Source organism: Abramis brama (assembly GCF_963993115.1).
Source record: "Abramis brama genome assembly, chromosome: 22".
In the NCBI taxonomy this organism is placed as follows: domain Eukaryota; kingdom Metazoa; phylum Chordata; class Actinopteri; order Cypriniformes; family Leuciscidae; genus Abramis; species Abramis brama.
This window is the reverse complement of record NC_139984.1, coordinates 18,081,161-18,106,348: the sequence shown is the minus strand read 5'-3', so window position 1 is coordinate 18,106,348 and position 25,188 is coordinate 18,081,161. Positions and strand designations below refer to the sequence as shown.

Here is a 25,188-nt window from a genome sequence, read left to right as displayed (position 1 = left end):
AAAAAATTACTAGACATGATCTCCAAAGACTCTTTTCATTTTCCATTCATTTCTCCCATTTCATTCACGTGAGATTACCCTCTGTTGTGTTATAAGCTATGCTGCAGAATTGTGGATGCAGTTAAAGCACTCTGACATCACCTAAACTTTATCCTCTTAATCACAAGCTGAGCTCACCGAGTTTAAAAGCCCTAAAATCTCCTACACACACACCGAGATCACTCAAACTACTTACACACACTACACACACTACACAAAGGATCTTATTCTTTAGCCCTGCGCTTTGACAACCTGACCCTCATATATAACTTTGTCAGACACAATCGCCAACATCGACAAACAATTCCAAACTAAACATGGCTCAACAGTGAAACTAATAACATCTGACTTAAAGAAGGGTTTAAATGGCCTTTGTATTATTTCTCTCAGGACCCTGTTTCGAGTGATAGGTGATTTTTGGATCAGCAGATATAAAAAAGCAATACATTTGATTTGTGCAGTAGCTCAGTATGAAAATAAAAAAACTCTTTTCTTATTAAAAAATAGATTTTAGCTTTCCATCAGCTTAAGTTCATCCATGCAGTTGAAATTCATGCATGAGTCACAAGTTTGGCTGCGTAAGTCATTAGCACAAGCACTGAAGCTTCAACACTTGAAGGTATATTTTAGAAGCTGCTTACATGCTCTATCTGTGTATGAATTTTTTTTGGTGAACTGATTGTAGTGATGCACCTCAGAAAAGGCATTTGGATATACAAAGTGAAATGGTTAGTTCACTCAAAACTAAAAATTACATCATCATTTACTCGCCCTCATGACATCCAAACCTGAATGAATTTGTTTCTTTCATGGAACAAAGGTGATTTTTTTTACAAATATCCTGCCCATTTTCAGTATGATGAAAGTGAATGAGAAGAACTGTGGCTTTCAACCTCCAAAATGGCAGAAAAAGCATCATTAAAGCATCCCAAATTCATATGATAATTTCTTGCATCCATGTGTTCTGGAGTCATAAGAAAGCGTTGTGAGAGAAACAAAACCAAAGTCGTTTTTCATTGGAAACATAGGTCTCTTTGCTTCATGAAAGTTAATGAGAGAAGTAGTGATTTAAGGAATCAATCTTTTGAGTCAGATCTTTACAATGAATCAATTAATCTTGTTCACAAAACCAACCTGAATGATTCACAGATTTCACACTCACTTATTCGATCCGGTCACTTCGACTTCATTCAGTCAGTTTCACGCACAAAGCTAATGGATGGGTTCAAAATACTTGGAATATTGTTTTGTGTGTGTGTGTGTGTGTGTGTGTGTGTGTGTGAAAGTTTTGAAGCTGGAAAGTTCCCTGATCATTGTAACCACTTAGGAAAGTTAAATTAAATTTCTCCTTTAATGTTTAATACCATTCAGGTTTGGAACAACATGAGGCTGATTAAATGATGATAGAATTTTCATTTTGTTTGAACTATTACTTAAAGGGTCACGTGAGCAGTTTTAGTTCACAAAGCTGACTCCTTGGAGCTATAAGTCACTGACTAGCTGTCAACGGATAAATAACCTTTCCTAATCAATACTATTTTGACAGGCATAAGTTTGTCTCATGAAATAAGGGGTGTGACTGAGAAACTGGCCAGACATTTGTTAATTAATAGCATCTGACATTTAATTACATCACTCTCATTTAACTGCATGGCATGTCAATCAGAAAAGTCCTTAATCATCCCTCTAAACACTGGCCTCATGCAAATCAGTATTAGTTGTACACAGGCTCACAGTAATGTAGCAGATGGGTCAGAGGAGGTGAGACAGACTCAGCAAGCAGAAGTCAAGCATTGGCAGGATGGAAGGACTCTCAGCATGCAGGCTGGCAGGAGCTTTGTGATACCTTGAGGAACGCAGGGCCGGTGTGGGGCAGTGATGGCTGGAACAGTGAAGGATCTAGTGTGTTAGAGATGCAAGGCTCTCCTCCATCCTGTTTCCTGTAATGAGGGAGACAGTTCAATTCAGTTCTGTTCAGCAGTACACATGTGCACATATACACAAATTACACCACAAAATAAAACTACACCAGTGGTTCTCAACCTTCTGAAAGGGTCACAGCAGGGAAAACAATGTGAAATGCAAATAGTTTAGGCCTGTCAGTCAATGATTAATTGCCTTAATTTTCACCTTGTTATTTATTTTATAATTAAAACACATTAAATTACTGTTAACTTGACAGCCCTAAAAAAAGCTTATTGACTTTATAAAGGGAAGAAAATGGTTACCATATACCCAAATGCATCTGTCATTATAGATAATATAATATAATACATATAATTTATTGTTGCTGAAATGAAAGGCTGTCTTGTCCAATCAATCTTTATAGTTATTTAGCACAAATTAATCTGTCAGTAGCAAATCTAGCCAATACAATTTAATAATATAATCGTAACATGAGGATATCGATACACCCCTATATAATATAATATGTTTGTATTGTGATGAGTTACCACTTAATGTCCAGTGTGGCACCTGATGCAAAATCACTTGAGAATAACTGCTCTAAATGGCCAGAGGCCATGGGGTCACAGCAGAGGAAGCTTTAGCATTGTAATAGCCTGAATAATGACAGTTGTATCACAAACCCCCCTCCCCCCACCCCACATGGTCGTACGGTCAGCACCTCTATGCAAGCTTTTGCATTTAGATTAGCAGGTTTCTCTGTCAGTGCAAAGCTCCATGGAGTTGTAGAGGTGATGTGCAATATATGCGGGGGTTGGTATAATCACATTTTTTTCAGACTCCTATTGTTTTGACATGAGGCCATGATTAGATTTCCCATTATACTTTAGTTGAGGAGAAACAGATTGTATTACAATGCAGGCTAAATACGGTTCAGGACGATGTAAGTGAGCTAAAGAATGGCCCTGAATGCTCCATAATAAGACAGCTTGTGAATTTATTCTTTGCTAAATGTTTTCATAAAAAATTACCCTGACAGACAATCCACCAGAAAGTCCAACAAGATAACGCCCATTGCTGCAACACATATCCTCCATGGTAATTCAGGAAATGGAAAACTATAAAATCTTCAGTACAATTAAATGGAATTGTACGCTAACACATACCTGGTACAAGTATAAGGGAATTATGCAAATCATGTAACTGAGCAAATGTCCCCATACAATTAGTATGAATGCAATCTGCATTCAGAATAAAATGTGCCAAGCAAATAGTGCTGTTTTTGGCGAATAAGGTGGAATCTGTGAGTCTGATCTGAAAATGTAAATAATTTCTATTTAAATACATTGCAGCAGTGTTCCTGTGCATTTAACATCTGGTAAAAAGGTGGTGCAGCTCTTGACTGAAATTCATTCTCAGGACCTGTGTGGTGCTTGTACCATATTCAGGCAAAAAGACTTATCTGAAGATCCATATCTGGGAAAATCCTTCTTTTTGACATCAAGGAGGGGTTGTAATAGTGTTAATAAAGTTGAGAACTATTTCAAATGTGTACCTCTGATATCTCTCTAGTTTGTAAGAGAAAGTCAAAAGGAGAGTCTGAGCTCTACGGCAGCAGCCTCCCCATTGCTTGCATATTCTATCCGCCATCCATCAAAACCAGACAGCAACTTGATAGGTAAATTCGATTTTTAAAATATGGCCATTTACCGCAAACCATCATTTGAGGCTTGTTTTAAATTAACCTCCAGATTGCACCATAACTCACTTATGGGAGTTTAAGTGAACTTTTGCCTTTAACTCATCCATAGATGTCTAGGTGGCGTGGATTTTTGCAGTGGATAATGGATGTGATGTAATTTGCAGTGCTGGAACACAGACCTTAAATGAACCACAGGTCAGCGCCAAAACAAATGATAGAACAAAATCTCTCCAAGCAGCCAACATCCTCGCACAGCTCATGCTGTATTTTGTCCACTTGCTGATATGTTCTATTAGACCAATTTCCATTTACTGCCCATCCTTTAAATTAACTTCAATGAATGGATCTTGGAACTGCATATCCCACTTTAGCTTTAAAATTGATTATTAAAGGCTCAATATGTGGTGGTGAATTGATATAATGTAGCGGTAACTTACTGTACTGTTAAACTGACACATAGATCTGGTTGGTTTATTACAGTACAGAGTAATTCGAATTCAAGTGTACTAATTCTCTTCCTGCACAGGCAAGAAATTCCCACCGGACTGCTGAGGGAATGCTCTCGCTCTGCATTCTCAACCGGGATCATTATTTCACTCCCTACAGCTGAGCAGCCCAGAAACCAATACCATGCACCTACAGACAAAATCCTCGCTGAAGTCTGCCTGCATCACAGCCCTGTGAAACTACACTACTGGAGTACAGCCATTAAATTATACATAACATTATATCAATCGTTATTTAATGCTCAAATACAGCCCGTTTTGACATTAAAAACATGATACATCATGGAAAACAATTACTATTATATTAATTCAATTAAATTATTGTATTAATTAAATTATGATTTCTTGAGGCAGTTTAGTGTAATAAAGTTTACTTCATAAAAATACAGCCAGATTTTCCAGTAAAACATCTCAATCTTTTTGTCAAAACATATTAGTCATGATGTTTAAAGAATAGGGATGCACAATATGGGTATATCGGTTATCAGCTAATTGATCAGTATTCATAACTGATACATTTGAATATGATTTTGGATATTCAATTGTGTGAGTCATTTTCCATATTTTCTCATTTACATGACCTTTCCCACCATTAATGCTCACTTAAAGTTAATTTTTAAAAACACAAAAAATTTAACAGTTAAATATAATTTTTAAAATGTAATCGCAAATCTCAAAATGAATATAATTTTTCCTACTGTACATTAAAATGTTAATGCCTTGTACTTGTACCATTAAAAAAAATCACTTTAGAATTGAGTGTTTTTATTGTATTAAGACAAAACAGTATCACATTTTAATATAGACTTATCATGATAATTATTTTTTTGAATTATTTGTAATTAAAAATAATAATTTTATAAAATGATGGTTAATGGCATCATCCCAAATTTTAATAGTGGTGCATTACTATTACAGAAGTGCATCATGAAGTTAACATTAGCAGGCAGACAAACTGACAATACTCACCTCTTAATCTCTAATTTGTGATTAATTCACCAGCATCTATCTGAGCATACTAATTGTCCAATTGATGAAGACATGAAATATTTCTCCTCTCAGCTGCTAATATCTAAAAATTGAAACCAAACCTCTTTCTATCACCCCCACCCTCTCCCCCTGCCTTCCTCTCGGTTTACTGAGCGAAGTTCGATTGAGAGTAAATCAGATATTTAAAGTCTGCCAATAAGAGGAATGCAGTTACATGTGAAATTACATAAACCATTAACTCCTGAGGTTCTGCTACCACGCAGCAATGTTTCATTACCATCTCACCTCTGTCTTCTGCGAGTTTGTGTAACCACAGTAGATGCAGAATAAAACAAGGAGGAAGAACTATAATGAAATATGAACTATGGTCTCAGATGTGACACTGGAGAAAACAAAGCACTAAAAGCTCACAAGTCAATTCTTGGTTTCCACGAGCAGCACTGAAGCTTGGAACATGACAAAAGATGTTGGTAGGTCACCCGTAAACGAGTTAATTGTAAACGATGATCCGTGAACGAACGTCAGTTACTGCTCGCAAATGCACTCAATGCTGTCTCTCTACTGCATAGAAAATCTCCCAACATCTCTCTATATGAGTTAATGAAGGCTCTGGCAATCTGTTCGTCTCTAAAAGCATATTGTACATGACACAGTTTATGAGCTGCACACCTGCCAACTGCTCTGGCCGTCCCGCCAATCTCCTAACCAGCATGGCAAATGCCATAAATACCAAACCCCGTACAACTGTCATGCTTGATATTCCTGTACACAGATACAGTGCGATTACTCACTGCGTGGATGGATGTAGGATCTCCTCTCCCGTCTAGCGGTGAGCTTCTCAAGTCAGCCACACACCTGCTAGAAGCATTGATCCTCCCACTATCACTTCATTTGCTGTCTGTATCGCTCTCTTGCTCTAACTCTACTGCTCTTTTCCTCTCTCTTCTTTCTTTATGTGTCTCTCACCCTCCCCGTTCGCGCTCTTACGCACCCGTCCCCTCCCCCGCTCACTCACACACTGAGGGCTGTCCATCTGAGCTGTCTGATGGGGCTGCAATTTGCATTCATCGTGCTTTGCCTTAATTAAACACACACCTCCCCATCACATACTGTTGCTCAGGCAACGAATCCACTTCCAAATTATGTCCTATATCTCATTTAAAAAAACTGTAATCCTACCGTAACATGCTTTTTTAGACAAATTGCTCTTTGTTTGTTCCTGACATCCTCTCTTGAGCCTCCAGGGAGATTTTATGTATTCAAGAGCTTGTTTCTCTTAAGTTAAGGATCAATTCAAAGCTCTTAATGTCAAGGAAGTTGATTAGATGAATGAGTGGGAATATATGGAGACAATGTGGTCATTTCCTTACAAACACAATATGGGAATTTAATAAAGGAAGTATTATCTTGAAACAGCGTCCCGGCTTGTCACACTAGAGGGGTGACAGCAAACATCGTCCATAGATGGAACAATTAAAGATGAATCCTTTGTGTGCCATTTTAAACCTGTATGATTTTTTTAAGAAATAATAATAATGTACATTTGTGTAAGGTAATTTATGAATCTAAGGCTATACATATGGAATTATATATATAATTCCAGTTTTGAACAAGATGTTTATTATTTTTTGGAAAGAAGTCTCTTGTGCTCATAATAAAAAATACAGTAAAAACAATAATATTGTGACTATTGTAACTAAAGTGGTCTAAATGATTCCTGCACTGTATTTAAATTCTGAGCTAGATCAACCAATTCAATGAAAAGACCCACCTTGAAAGGATGATTTGTCTTTAATAAATCATATTTGACAAAAAAAAAGGATTTATTTAATATCGGACATGAATCCACAAAGATCGATTTGAATATACCATTCAAGATGCTTGAATCCACAGAAGAAAGAAAGTCATACAAATTTATAACAACTTACCAATTTGGAGGCAGAATACCCATTTTGGGTGAACCATTTCTTTCAGATGCTTCTAAAAACACAACCAGTCAAATAAGCCAAGGTAAACATACAGACAGCACCTTACTGCATCAGATGTCTGTAAAGACAACACATATGACAGCAAAATACTGCTGTCCACAGCATAACTCAAAGAGATAACGCAGGATTAGTGAGCATAATCTGCAGGACTTGGAAATCAGAAAAAACACATGGCTCATATGCAACTCATTCAGAGAATAAAGAAGATCATGTTACTGAAAGGGTTGCTATATAGAATTTGAAGATAGAAAATATGAAGATGGCATATTTATTATTAGAATGTTATTAGAATGTTGAAGATGGCAGATAAAAAGACAACACAGCTTATGTCAAAATCAAAGTCCATCAAAAAAAAAAGGAGGGAAAAAAAATATATATAAAATTGTCATCTCACACGGAGCCTTTCAGACTGCCCAGAAGCTGTCATGCAGCTCATATCTGATCTCTTACTCTCCCTGATAACTTAAACCACTTCTAATGGAGGCCGTTGAGCCTTGCAGGTGTTGCAGCATCTCCATCTGTCCTCTGAGAGGTGGAGAGCAGTACAAAAATGATGTTAAAACAGAGATCGGTTAGTGAGTTCAGACAACAGCCTCAGAGAAAAAGCTGTTTTTCTGTCATAAAATAGATTCGGTTCCTGACTCCGTATCTGTCTTTAGGGAGACAAAGACAAAACAACAAAAGCAGAATGACTCAGACTAAAAATATATTTGGCATATAAAAATTGTAAACTGAATCGCACAGACCACAAGATCTCAAACCAATACTTGGATTTGTGTAGGTGAGCTTTTATATGCTTTTGAATGAAGTGGCAATCTCTGACAGCAGCATTACTAATACATTGTGCCGTTCTGACTAAAGGCTTAGACTCTTCCTCCAGGAGTCCATGCCTGCATACTCCAAGAATATTAATCTATTCAAATGATAATCCAAAATGTCTTAGAATATATGAATAATAATGTGACAACCCAAACTTAAGCACAGGAGGGAAAAATCTCAAAGGAGTTCACTATATTCCACTCTTTCTTTCATTCGACATACAAAAACCAAGAGTGAGAAAAAGTCATTTGCGCTGCACTGTTACTTTGCCGTACATTTATTGATTATAGACATACAAAGTTCTGTCATGAAACTCTAGATGGTGCAGGCTGATAGGTCCTCACTCAATCTGTTTACAATCACGTCATTCTCTATAGGGCACAGCTGATTGGTTCCTGCTGTATCAGTAGCCAATGAGCTTGCTGCTCAATCTTCAAATACTTGGTCAGCATTTGCTGTTGCAGTTGCAGCGCGCTTTCAGAAACCCTCCACCTTCCCCAGCTTAACCTGTATAGATCTGCTATGGGTAATTCATGTATGCTATATTGTAGAGCAGCAGCAGGTCTGAGTATTGTGAGTAACAGGAGTGTTGTGTGTGTATTGACAGTAGCAAGTCCTGTACTTACTCTGCGGCATCAGCAATAACCAACAGCAGCAGCAAAGCAGATCTATTCCACCAAGACAAAACATATCAACATTGTATCCATTACCATGCCAAACACTCCGAGAGTTGTCATGTTTTTTATGCCTTGCAAACTTAAAGATTTGGGTTTGGGATTTGGGATTAAACACTGTTGTTGCAAATTTTGTTGTCACCAAGGTAAAATTACTTATCTTTCTGACATAGATTTTGTCACAGTTTTTTCGAAATTACAAGAACAAAACAAAACACAAAAAAGCCCAGAACACAAGCCTCAGCCACAAAACTCATCTGCATGTATTTTAAGAAAAATTCACGCTGCATAACCTCAGAAGAACCCCATTGCTCTCTCTCACTCCCTCCTCCCTCCCCAGTTCCCTTATGCATTTGTGAAGAAAACATTACTCAGATTAGCACTAGCTCCATCGGAGTAAAATTGAGTCATGTTCAAAACATTTACACAACAGGATCACAACTGCTGCCACTGACCTCATCTCATATGTGGGTGGTGTGCTTTAAAAAAACATCTCCACATCTCACCTCTATACAATTTGCATGATCCGGTTGTTGGATAAGTCCGATGATGGGCTTTTATTTTTAGCTGTAATATAATCATACTATCGCATCTCCCACTGTGGTCTAGTAATGTACGGTGATAGAGGGGCTGGATGACAAGTGCACCACATGACGCAGTGACATGTTTTCATCCTCTCAGGGGCAGAATGATGTAACTCGTGAAGGCCTGATGCTGTGTGATCAGGAAACGACCGCTATAAACACACAGGACTTGAAGGTCCCATTGACATGGAAACACCCTTTGGGAAGACGACACATGTTTATATGGACTCCCATCCTCCAAGCGAGCAGGTGCAGTCAGCGCATGCACTTCATTATCGGTAAACATTGATTTCCCTTAAAGCGACTAGTAAGCCTACATATCAACCTCCTGTTTGTTGTTAATCCCTCCCTAAAGCAACATGCATACATCAATCAAATCTATTAAACTCCAATCTACAAGGGAACATCCACAGAAAGACAATTTTGGGATTCACTGCATGACAAATAAATAAATAAAAAGACAGTCTGTCTTTCACCTTTTCCATTTGATCTCATCAATCTCCTGTACTGCTTTATGATAATTCACGCAAATGAGGCAAGATAGGATTTTTCTCAAGTGGTTTTGCTTCAGGTCCAAGAAATTATTTGGACATCAAGTGGAGAACGAAGTAGCAAAATTATATAGGCTATATTACATATAAAAAAAGTATAAAAGTTAATCTGTTCATGTGACAGATTAATTTGCTCCAAAATACCATAGAGTTAAGCATATCCTAACTGTGCATAATTATATTGCATTCTTTGTCTTCCATTATGCATTGTTTTCCCTGATGAACCACCATTTGAGAGGCACTGGGCTAAACCATTCACATAACGACTAAACAGTCCACTGTCACAACTGAACAAAGTTATTAATATCTTTGTTTTTTGCAAAAAGAGGATGTGAAGTCCAGAGCATGCACCATGACTCAGTGCTTCTCTCAGCTAGAGAGAGAGAGAGAGAGAGAGAGAGAGAGAGAGAGAGAGAGAGAGAGAGAGAGAGAGAGAGAGAGAGAGAATGAGATGTCTCATGAAGCATGTATCCAAACCACCATTTACAGCAATTAAAGTCTCTCGTTCTCTCTCTGGCTCAGCGGAAGAGAACCCAAATGACCCACTCCAGGAGGACACAGATGGGGAATGGATGTACATCACCTGCCTCCATCTGGCCCTGCAAAAACTCAAGCAGCAGCATCTGAAATTAACTCCTAATTCATTCACGTTGACAGACAGCAACTGTTTGAAATACATTATGCAACTCATTCAGAGATTTAAATTCTGAATTTAGAATTTTTTTTTTTTTTAATCCAAACTTTCTGGATTAAATCTGCTCTTATGTGGAACTATTGAAAAGAAAACCAGAAAAAGTATAAACCTATCAGGTTACTGCAGACGGTCCTGTAACAGCAGAAAATGTAAGAAAGGCCCCAGAGGATGGCAGTAAGAAAGGCATCTGAATCTTACACTGGTTGCTGTTCTGATATTAAGCCTATTACATTTGCATTCCTCAACCTGCTAAGGCTAGAAGCATCCTGGGGATCTGAGTAGTTTTTCATGCTTGTTCAGTGAACCATAAACAATTATTACACATGCACTTGTGAAACAGTCCTTAAGACACTTACAGTTCACAGGCAGCATAGACAATAAAAGCCATAGTGACAATAACTTTCGACACTAAAGTGACCTTTCTACTGAATCTGAAAAACAGCAGAAAGATCCTCAAGGGCCCTGATCACTTGTGTGAACATGCCATAGATATAATATAATAAAATGATTTTACATTTTATATGCAATTTGACATATTTATATTAATCATGACACCATCTGAATTTCACATTTATTTCTTCATCTTAGTGGTCTAAACATGACCACACAACTGCTGTTTCTGTGGGTACAGATAATTCCCTCCACTAGCTGCCTGCCTGCTGAGTCTGTAATGGGTCAGATGAGTGAACCTCCAGAAGTGAGCTTGGACTGAGCTTTGATGCGTGGCACATCAATCTGACATGCCTCTCATCTTCCCATTTCTCTGCCATCAGAATACCCCATGGTGACTCTGGCCCTGAAGGTATTTTGATGGAATTAACCCAAATGGGCATCTTCAGTTTGAGGAGGAGGAACTTGTACATCACAGCATGCTCGGGTCTGATATTTTTTTATGTGTGCTGGTATCTACACCAATAAACTAGCTGCTTTCCCCCAGGCCCAGGCCATCATCATTTCACATGACTTTATATATTTCTCTATAGAGATCTCAGTGTGAGCTGAAAAAGCAAAAAAGAGTGGATATTGGTTTATATATATCTTCATCTTCTCTAGAAATTAACTGCTTTGCAAATTCTTTTTACAATCTTAAGGGATAATAGGAAACCGTATCTAGTGGAAGTAGAGCAAAAAGCTTATTGGAGTTATTGCCTGTACAAATGTTGAGTTTGGAGAAATGCTGACTGTGGGTCTTCGCTAATGCTCCCCATAAATTGAAATGACATTCCTTTTTTTCCAATGAAATAACTGTGACCCAAAATTGTGAGTCAATGTATCTTCTCAAACTGTGACAATATAGCACATTTTGATGACACGTGTGAGCATTCATGTGTCCCCGTCTTTTACTGCGTAACTCTAAAGCTCCCTTGCTACTTACAAAATCGTCAACTACGCCACAAAAGGAAGAGTGATGACTTATCTTCTCTTTGTTTAAGAACCTCTCTAACATTCTGATAACAGTCATTATACACAGATTCTCATTATGCATAACAGAGATACGGATTAAACATGCAGATATGCATGTTTACAAGAACATTTTAATTGCCTAACCGGAATATGCGATTAATAAAAGATACTGTAGGACTTCAAGGTATTATCAAGGTGTATTCATCACCATAAAAGCTTTTTAATACACCTGAAGAGTGCATATTTCTGCATATCTTGACCTGCCATGGAAGCGTCAGGTTGTTTTTAATACGCATTTTGTGCACCGTGTGATTTCGATGGGTTTCCATTTATAAATATTGTCTCAGCGAATCAAGGACTGGCTTGTCACATTGCTGCTATATTTAGTCAGACAGTTGCATGTAAGAGACACACAGAGACAGTCTGGGCTGATTAAGTTTGACAGCTCTCTCCTCCCTTCTCCTTGAAACTCTAGCCAATAGATTCACATAAATACATACACAGATAATGGAGTGTAAGAGATCATGCAGACTCACCAGTACGCTGTTCTTCTGCATGCAAACTGTGAAAAACTAAACAAATATAGTCCTAAACTTCAACAAAGCCCACTTCTCTAGTCTAAAACATTGAATCGTGGCAGCTCACAGAGTCTGAGTGAGAAAAAGTGTCAAACATCTCAGAAGCATCACTAGGAAAAAAGTATTTAAGAACATTCTGCTTCTCCGAGACTTATTTACATTTACATTTATGCATTTGTCAGACGCTTTTATCCAAAGCGACTTACATTGCATTTCAAGGACTTAATGGATAAAGTGTCTGTATATGACACTTTATATGTGATACATGCTTTGACCAAAGTGATCTGAATGCACCTGACAACATACATAATTTCGACTTATCAACTTGTAAATACGAACTTCCCAGGAGGACTTGAACACACCAAAATTGCCAACACAGTGCTAAATAATTAATACAGACAAAAACATTCCGCACAACCTGTTTCCCAGAGGGCTGTCTGGGACAGGGGGACAATGTGTGCCCTGTATTATTGTACAATAGTCCTCATACATCTCTGTCTCATTTAATAATGCCAGACAGAACTCAGCTCTACATCGGTTAGACAAATGTGCTCAATTATATAACGTGAAATAGAAAAGACTGACTGCGACTTAAAAGCGGAAAGTCTGAGGAAACCATCTCTCTTCACTGTGACACCTACACTTTGTGATGAAAGAAGAGTAAAATGATATACTGACATGATATATTTCTGCACTTTATCAAAGCCATGGATGTATCTTTGATGTTAGGGAAGTAAAAAAAGGGCAACAGGAAAGACACTTGATTGCTTTCAAACATCCCCTCAGAATGTCAGCCGCCTTCTCATAGCCGCAGGTCATTCAGAGATTAATAAAAGAGTTAATTGGAAATATCTACAGCGCATGAATCATTTCCACTACTGGAAGAGAGGTGAGTCTCTGGACCTTGAATGGGTTTAGCTGACCTGAGATGGGGTTAGATATAGTGTGGGACCAGCAGCCTGAAATATGAGAGCCGTATTGTTCGCTAAGTGCTTCCGGATTTAGCGCTGGTCTGGTATTAGGCCGGGATGCTGTTGTGAAGGGGAAGACAATATGGTACAAAGTTGCAAAAAACATGCAGCTGGAGTATTCATTTACATGCGGGAGAAAGAGAAGGTTTGGAGTTTGATCCTAGCAAACCCAGCAGCAAACATAAAGGGATCATTCACCCTAAAATTCTGTCAATTCTGTCATCATTTACTCACCTCATTTCATTCCAAAAACTGTATGACATATAACATGAGTTATCTATCCCTTTATAATAATGTATATAATAATGTTTTAATGAAAATTTAGCCTAAAATTTTTTTACAGTGTTATTTAAGCATTATTTATATACTATTATACTATTTTATAGTATATTACTAGTTATACTAGTATAGTATATTTATATTTTCAGTTTCATCTTAATAACAAGTCATTTTGTTATGTATGGAAGCTTGTTTTCCCAACAGAATAAAACATTTTAAAAGATAATTGAAACTTTTTATATCAGAATCGCAAGTCTAAATCTCGCAATTCTGACTTTATAACGTGCAATTGCGAGTTTATATCTCGCAATTCTGATTTCTTTTCTTGGAATTGTGAGATATAACCTATTCTGGTTAAGACTGGAGATAACTTACTTTTTTTACTTATTTTTTTAAGAAAAAAAATACTTTTTCAGAAGATTTTTCAAAAAGATTTTTCTCAGAATTGTGAGTATACATCACGCAATTCTGACTTTATAGCTTGCAACTGCAACTTTATGTCACGCAATTCTGACTTGATAACTTGCAATTGCGACTTTATATCATGCAATTCAATATCACTCAGAATTGCGAGATGTAAACTCGAAAATGAGAGAAAAAAGTCTGATTTGTGAGATTAAAAAGTCACAATTACCTTATTTATTTTTTATTCTGTGGTGGAAACAAGCTTCCATATGTGCTATTTATATTCACTACTAAAGCTAATTCTAATTAGCTTTAATTTATTTTAATTTATTTCAGTTTTAATCATTTTAATACTACAACTTAAACTTATTTTAGTTAGTTGCAAAGACAATTTCAAATTTTCGTTCAAGTTTTTTAAATGTAATTTCATCTTTATATTTTATTTCATTTACTGAAAATGATTTGCAATAGTTCTAGTTCTAATTGACCAAAACAGTGATTTGTTAAGCGTCTTATAATGACACTTAACACATCACTGTTATTTTCATTCTTTTTCTTCTGGGAAAAACCCCCCCAAAATACTGATGACTCACCCTACACTACTCAGATTTTCATCCAATCAGATGCTCTCTACAACAGCTATGTTTACATGCACCCAAATAATCAGTTTAAAACAAGAATGATGCCTCAATATTTGCTAAAAAGTCTTTTCTGACATTTCCAGAGTAGGTCAGCTTTCTTTTTAGACAGGCCTACTGCCCTAATGTCCCTAATGCTACATACAACAGACTAGCAACTAGCAAGTATCAAAGTTCATGGCTGTGACAAACAAGGCAACTGGCTATTTTTTTAAGAGAGGATGCCTCCAATATGTCTTCAATAATATAAACTTAATTTCAATACAAAATGCATCGACACAGGAACGAAAACTATGCTACTCAGGCAATTTCATGCCGTCTTTAACCCAAGACCTAAAGCTAATGCTGTTATATGCACGTAATGACAGTGACCTAGATTGCTCATATGTTACAAAGAGAGAGAAATAGTCTGAATGTGAGAGTGCAAGTGAAAGAGACAGGGAGATAAAGATGCCTTATCAACAGATAAAAGTCTCTTGATTGACACACAGTAGGCAGCACCATTAGTCTAATGCAGCATCATCGCTGAATATTGAAGCATTCCTGCTGGATCTACGCACAGATTGCTTTGTGACGCAAAGCAAGGTGTCTTCATTAAGCAAACCAATCTAAATCCATTCATGCTAATGTATGCCACGTCCAAAAGCACAATCCACACGTAATGACCATTAAACAAACACTCGCTGCACCGCTGGTGAAAAATTTACATTCTTTTCATATTCAGATCGGCCATTGAAAGACCCTTCCAAATTCAAACTCACCAGAACTTCTTCGGCCTCCTGATTCGAAAGGGAGAGCAAGGCATTGTGGATCTGTCAGGCTAATTGAGATACTGTAGGTCTTCCTTACTGAAGGTCTCAGGCAGTCACTTGCAAAGGGCCTATAGATGGGATTATGACCTATTTCTGGATCACAGAACAGTCAGATCCTGTCTTGCTCTGACAAGCTAATGAGTCTTCTTCCTTTAAGTGTCTTCTTCCTCCCAGACTCATCCATAGACTCAAAATATGTATCATTTGCATATCTTTTTGATGAATTACTACCTATATTAACAGTTAGAATAAAAAAAGATATCACCTAATGATACATTTTCTATACTTGTGAGTTCTCTGCCTTACTTAAGTTCATAGATTAGCTGATGATAGAGAAAGTTTTGCATCCTGTTCGCACAAGCTCCAAAAAGTTAATAAACAAACCGCAGCTCCATCAACAGACTGACTGTCAAATCCCATCACAAAGCCACTGATGCGTGATGTTAAACGCTGTGATTGCCATCAAAGGTCAGTGTCATAAGTCTGAAGATCTATCCTCAAGTTGTCCTCAACTGCTCTGTGCCTTCAGGAGAAAAAGGATGGACGCGTTAGGTCTCTCGTCCTACAAGCTGTTAGATAGAGAGGCGTAGACTGATGCAGGCCGGTCCTGAGGTTACACGTGGAGGGACGGATGCCATCGGAGCCGGGAATCTGGTTTATCCGATGGGTTTGTTAGGACTGACCTTCAGGCTGCTGTCCATCTGCACCTGGCATCCTGAGCAGACCTTTACACACGGCCTGCCAGCACACACTCTCACTCACACAGACAGGGGCGTGAGAGTGCCGCATGTGTGCCTCAGCGACTCTGTCCTGCCAACACTGCAGAGCTGTCTGCTGTCGCTGTGGCAACAAGACTGCAGCATGTCCTCTGCGCTCCGGACCTTTCTCGTCCCAAAACCACTGCATGCATCAAAAACACTTCATCTGTCTGTCCTCCCTCTGTACAGCTTTGTGACATTCCCTGAGCAGAGTCGATCAACCCAACATGTCTTGACATTTAAGAAACCAACAGTACACAGGTTAGAGTTTTAGAACTGACTTTTATCTCATCAGTTGGAATTAGATTCTGTATCTATCTGTCTATCTATCTGTCTATACGTCTGTATCAATTTGTCTGTCTGTCTAGCAATCTATCATCTATCCTTCTTTCTGTCTATCTTATCTATCCTTCTATCCATCTCTCAATCAATCAATCTGTCCATCTATACGTCTGTCTGTCCATCCGTACATCTGTCCATCTGTCTATCCATCCATCAATCTATCCATCTGTTTATATATACATCTATCTGCCTATAGTATCCATCTATCTATCCATCCATCCATCCATCCATCCATCTCTCTGTCTATTTGTTTGTCTATCCATCTATTTATCATCTATCTGTCTGTCCATCCATCCATCCATCAATCTATCCATCTGTTTATGTATACATCTATCTGCCTAGTTAGTATCCATCTATCTATCCGTCCATCCATCCATCCATCTATCTATCTCTCTGTTTGTCTATCCGTCTATTTATCATCTATCTGTCTATCTGTCCGTCCGTCCGTCCGTCCATCCATCCATCCATCCATCCATCCATCCATCCATCCATCCATCCATCCATCCATCCATCCATCTATCCATCTGTTTATGTATACATCTATCTGCCTATATATCCATCTATCTATCTATCCATCCATCCATCCATTCATCCATCTATCTCTCTGTCTATCTGTTTGTCTATCCATCTATTTATCATCTGTCTGTCTGCCTGCCTGTCTGTCCGTCTGTCCGTCCATCCGTCCGTCCGTCCGTCCATCAGGTCTACAATTGTTCAAACTTTTTGAATTTCTTTGAAAAATGTTAAGAACTATAAGAATCCCTTTGAATGATAATTTGTAAAGCAATTCTGTATCATGTTTCACTAAATTAAATTAATTCAAACTCAGGAATTGAATTAAATTTTAAAATGCTTTTTCTAAATTCAATTCTGAATGGTGCACAACCCTGCAACAGTAACCAGAGGGGTTATTTAAACAGACAGCTTTAAATTGGCAATAAAATACATATGAAATCTAAATGGCATTATGAAGGAAGAAGCAGCTACAACAGTAAAGGGCTTTGGATGGTTTCCTTCCAAGTCACTTACAGCAGACAGAAATTGTCTGTCCTCTGTAACTGTTTCCAGGCTGATACCCCTGAGCAAAACAGCATAAAAGCTTGTGGTTTCTGGAACGGCTGAACAGGCTATGGCTATGTTAAATGAAAAAGACAGTAGCCTACTTACCACAAACTTCTGGCTCTGGAAAATGTCTTGTCAACTCTGAAAGGACAAAAGACAATTTTAGTTAAAAACTCAATTTCGTGCACCTGTGCTCTCAACATAGTACAGCTGGTGGTCTGAATACCAACTACTGTCCTGGCATAACAAATGTTTTTTGTTGGATTTAGTTGAAAAACAGGGTGGGAATATAACAGGGCGGGAACTGGTCATATGATTTCAATATGCCAGCCATCATAAGGGGGTGACCATTCCCATGTAGAATAAAACAGCATTCATTGTTGTTGTAGTTTTTTAATTAAATACATTTTTAGTGATTTGTTTCTAAAGTGGACCCATTTCACCACAGTCAACATCTGAAAGCAATCAAGTACCATCAAAAATTACATGAAAAACAGTCAGCAGTGACTAAAACAGATGTTAATATTTTAATAAATTACTTTTTTGCCTTTTACTACATGAAAAATCTGCCAATGCACATTGTGTGGGGAAAATGTTGACTCTCACATGATCCTGGCCACCAGCAGATGGTGTTGTGATGCAACACTCGCTTGACAACTGAATTGCACTGTAAATCTGCACTTCTTACCTGCATTACAGCAACACACATTACATTAAAACCGCTTAACTGTACGACACATGGAAAGCAAACTGAAAACAGCAATATACTAACTCTAGTGAAAAATAAATATACTAAAATATATTTTAAATATATTTATTTTATGCTAAGTATACTACAAATACATTTACATATTTATGTACTTAATATAAATACCCTGCAATTGTACTTTTGGTACACTAAATTGGTATACTTAAAGTCTGCTAAATTGGACTAAACTAAACTAATTTTGTACTTAATGCACTTTAGTTATCCTGAAATAGTGCTCAGGTCAACTAAAGATATACTTGTGTATATTTGACTGTGCTGAAGTGAAACAAATATACTTAAGGTACACTTAAATATCTTGCATTTAAAGACTGATATTATACAGTGATCCTACTATCCTTACTAATAGTGATATGAAAACACACTAGGCTTAACATTTAGAAATGTGCATTGTGCAATAAAGAAGCATTCCAAGTAAAGTTTAATTATAATATTTATATCAGTAAGTCTAAAGCGATATGTCAGTAAATATGTTAATGGATTTGTACTCAGTATGAAATAAACGTATTTTAAATACAATTTGGTGTAGGTTTTTTCACAAGGGTATATGTGTGTATTCACACACACACACACACACACACATATATATATATATATATATATATATATATTTGTTCTATATGTGTTTCCCCTGCTGATATTTAGATATTCTCATCTCCAGTGTGTTTTACTTTAAGTGTACATCCCCCCGTTCAGTCAGACAGGCGGTACAGCTTCCCAGCTTTATAGCAATCCATCTTTCCAAGAACCTCTCTGTCATGGATTAGGCTGCATACTATCAGGATTCATACTATACCAGCTAACATCTGAGGTATTCCTGACCCGGAGCCAGAAATAGATGCAGGGTTGTTGCTCTTAGACACAAAAGCACTAACATAATGTAAATGGACTGAAAGCATCACTGCTGTGTGTGTGTGTTTTGTTGACAGCAGTGGACTTTGAATTTGCTATCAAATTCAGGCAAGGGGACAATCGATGTCACAGATGTTGATTGTCCTCTGACAGCCTCTCTTTTCAAATAAGACAAGCTGATGTTAAATGCTGACCCCTTTAGCGGCACTCAGAGTCAAGTACATCAAACACATTTCCACAGAGGTACAGTGCTAAAATACAAAACTACATTTCCTGCTTATTTATAGTATATCCTCACCTCAAGTCCATACATGTTTGATGCTATTGACAAAGCGGAGGCAGTGTGTGGTTTCAAAAGGGGAGGTCATTGTTTCCGTTTTTATTTCACAGGCAATACACTCTCTCTGTTAATGTGTCTTTGAACACTGTAAATAATGCATTGACTAGCATTGAAAATACTAACATTTTGCCTTGATAATGCTAGAAATTATAATATGCCACAAATCTTTTTTTCTATTTATAATGAATATAATAGTCAGTCACAAGATCGTAGTTCTCATGATGCAAGGCGGCTTAAAAACAGCACAGCCTTTTGCTAAGAAGAAAGAGCCTCACACCAACAGTGTCACTACTTTATTTCATTTATAGCTTCACTCTGACTCATAGCTTATTTTTTTTGTTTCATATTTTTTGTGTACTACAAAGGGAGACAAAAGATGGCTTCCTTAATCCAAGTCATTTCAAAAGTCTGATAAAAGATCCATCACTCAGTTAAAGAGAGATTTTGTTTCACAGTTTTATTATTGGAACAAAAATGAACCCTGATAACAGTTCAGTAGGTTCATTAACCCTCAGCCAAACTGAAACACATCAGGCTGTCTAAATTTTTCCATTGAATGTAGGTGACCCAACAGTGAAGACCTTGGCTCAAGGCTCTGTTGCCTTCAGGCACCAAGCCTAAAGTATGCGCCTTTGGTTCACACTTCACTAAAGCTAGTTAAAAGATCATTACTCTCATGTCGTTCCAACCTTGTATGGGTCTAAATGGAAAATTTGCAAAATGGAGGATTTTCATGCTGCAATAGGCTATATATAAAAAACAATTGTTTTTTTAGGATTCTTTGATAAATATAAAGTTCAAAAGAACACCATTTATTGGAAATATAATTTTTTTACAACATTATAAATGTCTTTACTGCCAGTTGTGATCAATTTAATATGTCCTCACTGAATAAAAGTATTAATTTCGACCCCAAAGTTTTGGATGTTAGAGTAACTTTCAAATCAAATTTGGCAGCATGCATCAGGTTTGACATGAGTGATGATTGGTCATGAAACGGACCAAATACATCCAAATAGACGTAATTGTCAGGTTTCGTACAGGAAGTAGAGAAGGTAAGTTTTAAGTGCTTTATTGCAGAACGGAACGGATCCAGTGGAGAATGGTGAGTATGCAGATAACAGACAAACTATGGTAACTTAACTCAATGATAATAATGTCTCTATTGCAGGTGATGAAGGCAGATGGCAGATGACAGATGAACCAGGCTGAAGAAGATCAGGAAAGCAGGTAAGTATCCGGATGACAAGAGGTGAGTCTGTGTGTCAATGTAGAGACGTGTATTGACGAGACCAGACCAAGAGTGAGTGACTGAGTGCTGAATATAAAGGTGAGCTGGTGATGGGATCCAGGTGACGGTGATTACTACTTAGAGGAGAGTGAGTGCAGGTGTGCGCCAAGAAGGATTCTGGGGAGTGTAGTGCAGAGACAGATGAGGAAGACAGACGGTGGATGTGACATTACTCCCCCCTCCCGCAAGGCGCGACCCACGCCGAAGGCAGCAGAACACGGGAGGGGGGGGGGGGGGGGTGGGCATCCTGGAGTCCGTGATGGGGAGGTGGACCGGGTGTAGATGGACGGACTCCAGGATGGTCCAGATGGCCATGGCGGAGCAGACTGGTCAGGGGGCCATGGCGGAGTAGGAGACCACCCCTCGGGCGGCCATGGCGGAGACTTCCCTTCAGGCGGCCAAGGTGAAGCAGGCTGAGGAGGTGACCACGGCGGAGAGGACCCTTCGGGTGGCCATGGCGGAGAGGACTTATAGCCCCCCCCCCCCCCAAAATTTCCTTGGGGAAATTATCAGGCTTTGACACTGGGCTGGATGAGGCAGGGGGCGAAAGCGGCTCTGGGCTGGACGGGACCAGCGGCGAAGAGGGCTCTGAGCTGGACGGGACCAGCGGCGAAGAGGGCTCTGAGCTGGGCGGGACCAGCGGCGAAGAGGGCTCTGTGCTGGACGGGACCAGCGGTGAAGGCTCTGTGCTGGACGGGACCAGCGGTGAAGGCTCTGTGCTGGACGGGACCAGCGGTGAAGAGGGCTTTGTGGTGTCGCTGTGAGCAGTCTCAGCGGGGCAGTCGCTGTGAGCAGTCTCAGCTGGGCAGTCGCTGTGAGCAGTCTCGGCTGGGCAGTCGCTGTGAGCAGTATCGACTGGGCAGACCCTTGCTGGCTCTGGCTCGACTGGGCAGACGCTTGCAGGCTCTGGTTCGATTGGGCAGACGCTTGCAGGCTCTGGTTCAGCTGGACAGACACTTGAAGGCTCGATATGGTTCTGGATGAGGATGGGTGAGGAAGTGAAGATGACTGGTGGCTCTGGCGGGCAGGCAACTGGCTCTGGCTCGTCAGGACCGATGAGAGGAAGATCACTGAAGTCATCAACCTCGGACATAGGCTTGGCAGACGGCTGACTCTGGTTCGGCTTGGATGTGGAGATCTGGCTGGGCGATTCCCACGGAGAGGGAGGAACCGCACACTCATAGCGTGCGATCAACGAATTCCATGAATGTCCAGTGGGTATCGTCAAGCAGTAGTATCTGGGCGAGAGGATCCTCTAGTCCACTCCAAAAGTGCAATTTAAGAGCCTCCTCCTCCCAGCTCACATCCTGATAGAGATCCAACTCTGCATATTCCTCAAGAGATCGACCATTCTGGAAAAGGTTAGGAGTTTCCGTAGTGCTCTGCATTATGGTCTGGTCTTCTGTCAGGTTTCGTACAGGAAGCAGACAAGGAGGTAAGTTTTAAGTGCTTTATTGCAGAACGGAACGGATCCAGTGGAGAATGGTGAGTATGCAGATAACAGACAAACTATGGTAACTTAACTCAATGATAATAATGTCTCTATTGCAGGTGATGAAGGCAGATGGCAGATGGCAGATGACAGATGAACCAGGCTGAAGAAGATCGGGAAAGCAGGTAAGTATCCGGATGACAAGAGGGGAGTCTGTGTGTCAATGTAGAGACGCGAGTCTGTGTATCAATGTAGAGACGTGCATTGACAAGACCAGACCAAGAGTGAGTGACTGAGTGCTGAATATAAAGGTGAGCTGGTGATGGGATCCAGGTGACGGTGATTACTACTTAGATGAGAGTGAGTGCAGGTGTGCGCCAAGAAGGATTCTGGGGAGTGTAGTGCAGAGACAGATGAGGATGACAGACGGTGGATGTGACAGTAATGACTCTATACAAATGACCATATTTTATTCAAATTTGTATTGTATGTTTTCATTTTTGGGTATAATACTATAAGGTATAATAAGTTCTTTCAAGTGTACACAAATATTCTCGACCAGGTTTAGAGCAACACTTTTTTTTTTTTTTTTAGCCTGTTGTTTTTACTACAAAAATTAAATAAAAAATACAGTAAAAATGTAAACATATTTACAGAACAACCTGTACATTTTACAGTATAAAACTGTAATTTACAAATAGGAAAATTCCTATTTAAACCAGTAAATCCAAAAACACACACTGCTACTAAAATCAATTTTGTACCTTTAATCAGAGGCGGACAGAGTACACAGCTTCATTACTTGAGTAAAAGTACAGATACCCCTTGCTAAATTTTACTCAAGTACAAGTAAAAGTACTACAGTCAGATGTCTACTTAAGTAAAAGTACTAAAGTACATGTTTTTAAAAGTACTTGAGTATCAAGAGTACAAGAGTACATTTTCTAAATATTGCATTACTACTGCCACAGTGCTTACATTGGTAAACACAGCAAACACAGCAAAGCGAAAACTATCATTAACTTGTTCAGAAAATTGAAATAGTCTGGCCAGGTGGGGGCACGGGCACATTCCCGGGATGTGATATTTTTTTCCCCAGGATGGTAGGGGAAGACTCATGAATATTCATTAGGGAAGTCATCCCTGATTGGTCTGATGACCTACCCCTAACCCCGCCCCTAAACCTACCCGTCACTGGGGTTAAGACCAATCAGGGATGACTTCCCTAATGAATATTCATCAGTCTTCCCCTACCATCCTGGAAAAAAAAATATCGCTCCCGGGATGGACCTGCTGCGTCTTCATCCATTGTTTAGTCCATGGTTTCGTCTCTTATCTAAATCTGACCATGGAGTTGACTTTGGCGGAAAGCTGAAGGTGATTGCTGATAGGCTGTCCCAATCAGTGGCGCCTGCATAATCCAATCACATTTGAGAGGGAAACAACAAATTGAGGGTTTCCAAGATGTTTCTTTTTTCCTTTTTTTTTTTTTTTTTTTAGAAGAAGTAACGGGTACTCACGGTTATGGATAGAAATGTAGTGGAGTAAAGAGTACAATATTTGCCTCTCAAATGTACTTGAGTAAAGTCATGAGTACTCCCCAAAAATGATACTCGAGTAAAGTACAGATCCCTCAAAATTGTACTTAAGTACTGTATTCAAGTAAATGTACTCCGTTATTGTCCGGCTCTGCCTTTAATACTGACAACCACCATAATAATGCAGGTGATAAATGAAGAAGCCACATGAAGAATCATGAAGAAGTTCATCACAAGCTGAGTTATACTAACATACAGAATGCAGTCATTCACGCAAACACAAAACACTATCATAGTAACACACCTGACATTAAAATAATGCAATAACATTCATTAAACAACAGAAGATGTGATAAACTATTAAGAAACATAATTATTTTAAATGAAATACTTTTAAATGTGAAGTGTCACACACAGGATTCTGGGAATATCAGTTTACAGTTTTTCCACAGCAAATTTGATTTGCCTTTTTTTACTCGTACATTTAACAGTATTTTACTGTAAAAAATTACATGAAATGACCAGATAGATCTTTTACAGTTTTTCCTGTATTTAGTACAGGAATTTACTGTTAACCTATTAACCTAAAAACATAGCGTTTTTACAATATTTTAAAATTACACTCATTTTGTCATCTTACAGTGAACTAACAAACTCAACAGCTGTTTTTTTTTTGTTGTTGTGTTTTTTGTTGTTTTTTTCCTGGTAGGTTTTTATTTTATGCTTTTATCCATTTATAAGACCAGTCCACAAACATCAAACAAATCCACATAATCAGTCTGACAAAAGGAGACAGACTTCCTGTGTGTAGATTACAAAGCATAATTACTGTCAGTCTTGACGTTTGTGCTGCAGGGACGCTCACAGTCACTCCGGTTTAATTAGCTTCGCCTCATATCCGCAAATAAACAGTAAAAGCCCCAGTAGCTCAAACACATAAACGGCACATCACTCAATAGACCACGAGAGATTCAAACTATTGAAGCCCGCAGGGAACACTGGTGCCATCAACCTGTGTGTAAATTATGTGACAGATCTAGACATTTTATTGTTTGCTATATTCATGGGATTTACAATGTTTATGCACAAATCAGCAGTGGTGGAAAGAGTACTAAATAATTGTACTTAAGTAAAAGTATTGCTACTTAAGTAATAATTTACTTGAGTACAAGTAGAAGTACTGAAAAATAATATGACTCAAGTAAGAGTAAATAAGTAGTTTGCTTAAAAACTACTCAAGTAACTACGTTACAAAGTACTTTAGTATT

At 38.6% G+C, this 25,188-nt stretch overlaps 1 protein-coding gene across 9 annotated transcripts in view; it reads right to left on the bottom strand.

Annotated features, from left to right (window-relative positions):
- The window catches only part of rap1gapa (RAP1 GTPase activating protein a), a 78,506-nt gene that overhangs the window by 44,250 nt on the left and 9,068 nt on the right, over window positions 1–25,188 (bottom strand). For 4 of the 9 annotated variants that reach the window (XM_084099151.1, XM_084099156.1, XM_084099153.1 and 1 more), the window contains exons 1-2: window positions 5,934–6,071; window positions 1,886–1,979 (exon numbers count right to left, since the gene is read on the bottom strand). Coding sequence is in view for 1 of the 9 variants with exons in the window: in XM_084099150.1 (XP_083955276.1) it covers window positions 1,886–1,979; window positions 17,807–17,842 (130 nt within the window). In the remaining 8 variants the exon portion in view is untranslated. Of the gene's footprint in view, window positions 1–1,773; window positions 1,980–5,933; window positions 6,173–17,806; window positions 17,843–25,188 lie in introns of those variants that run through there. The other 5 variants (XM_084099152.1, XM_084099155.1, XM_084099158.1 and 2 more) reach the window with 3 other exon arrangements.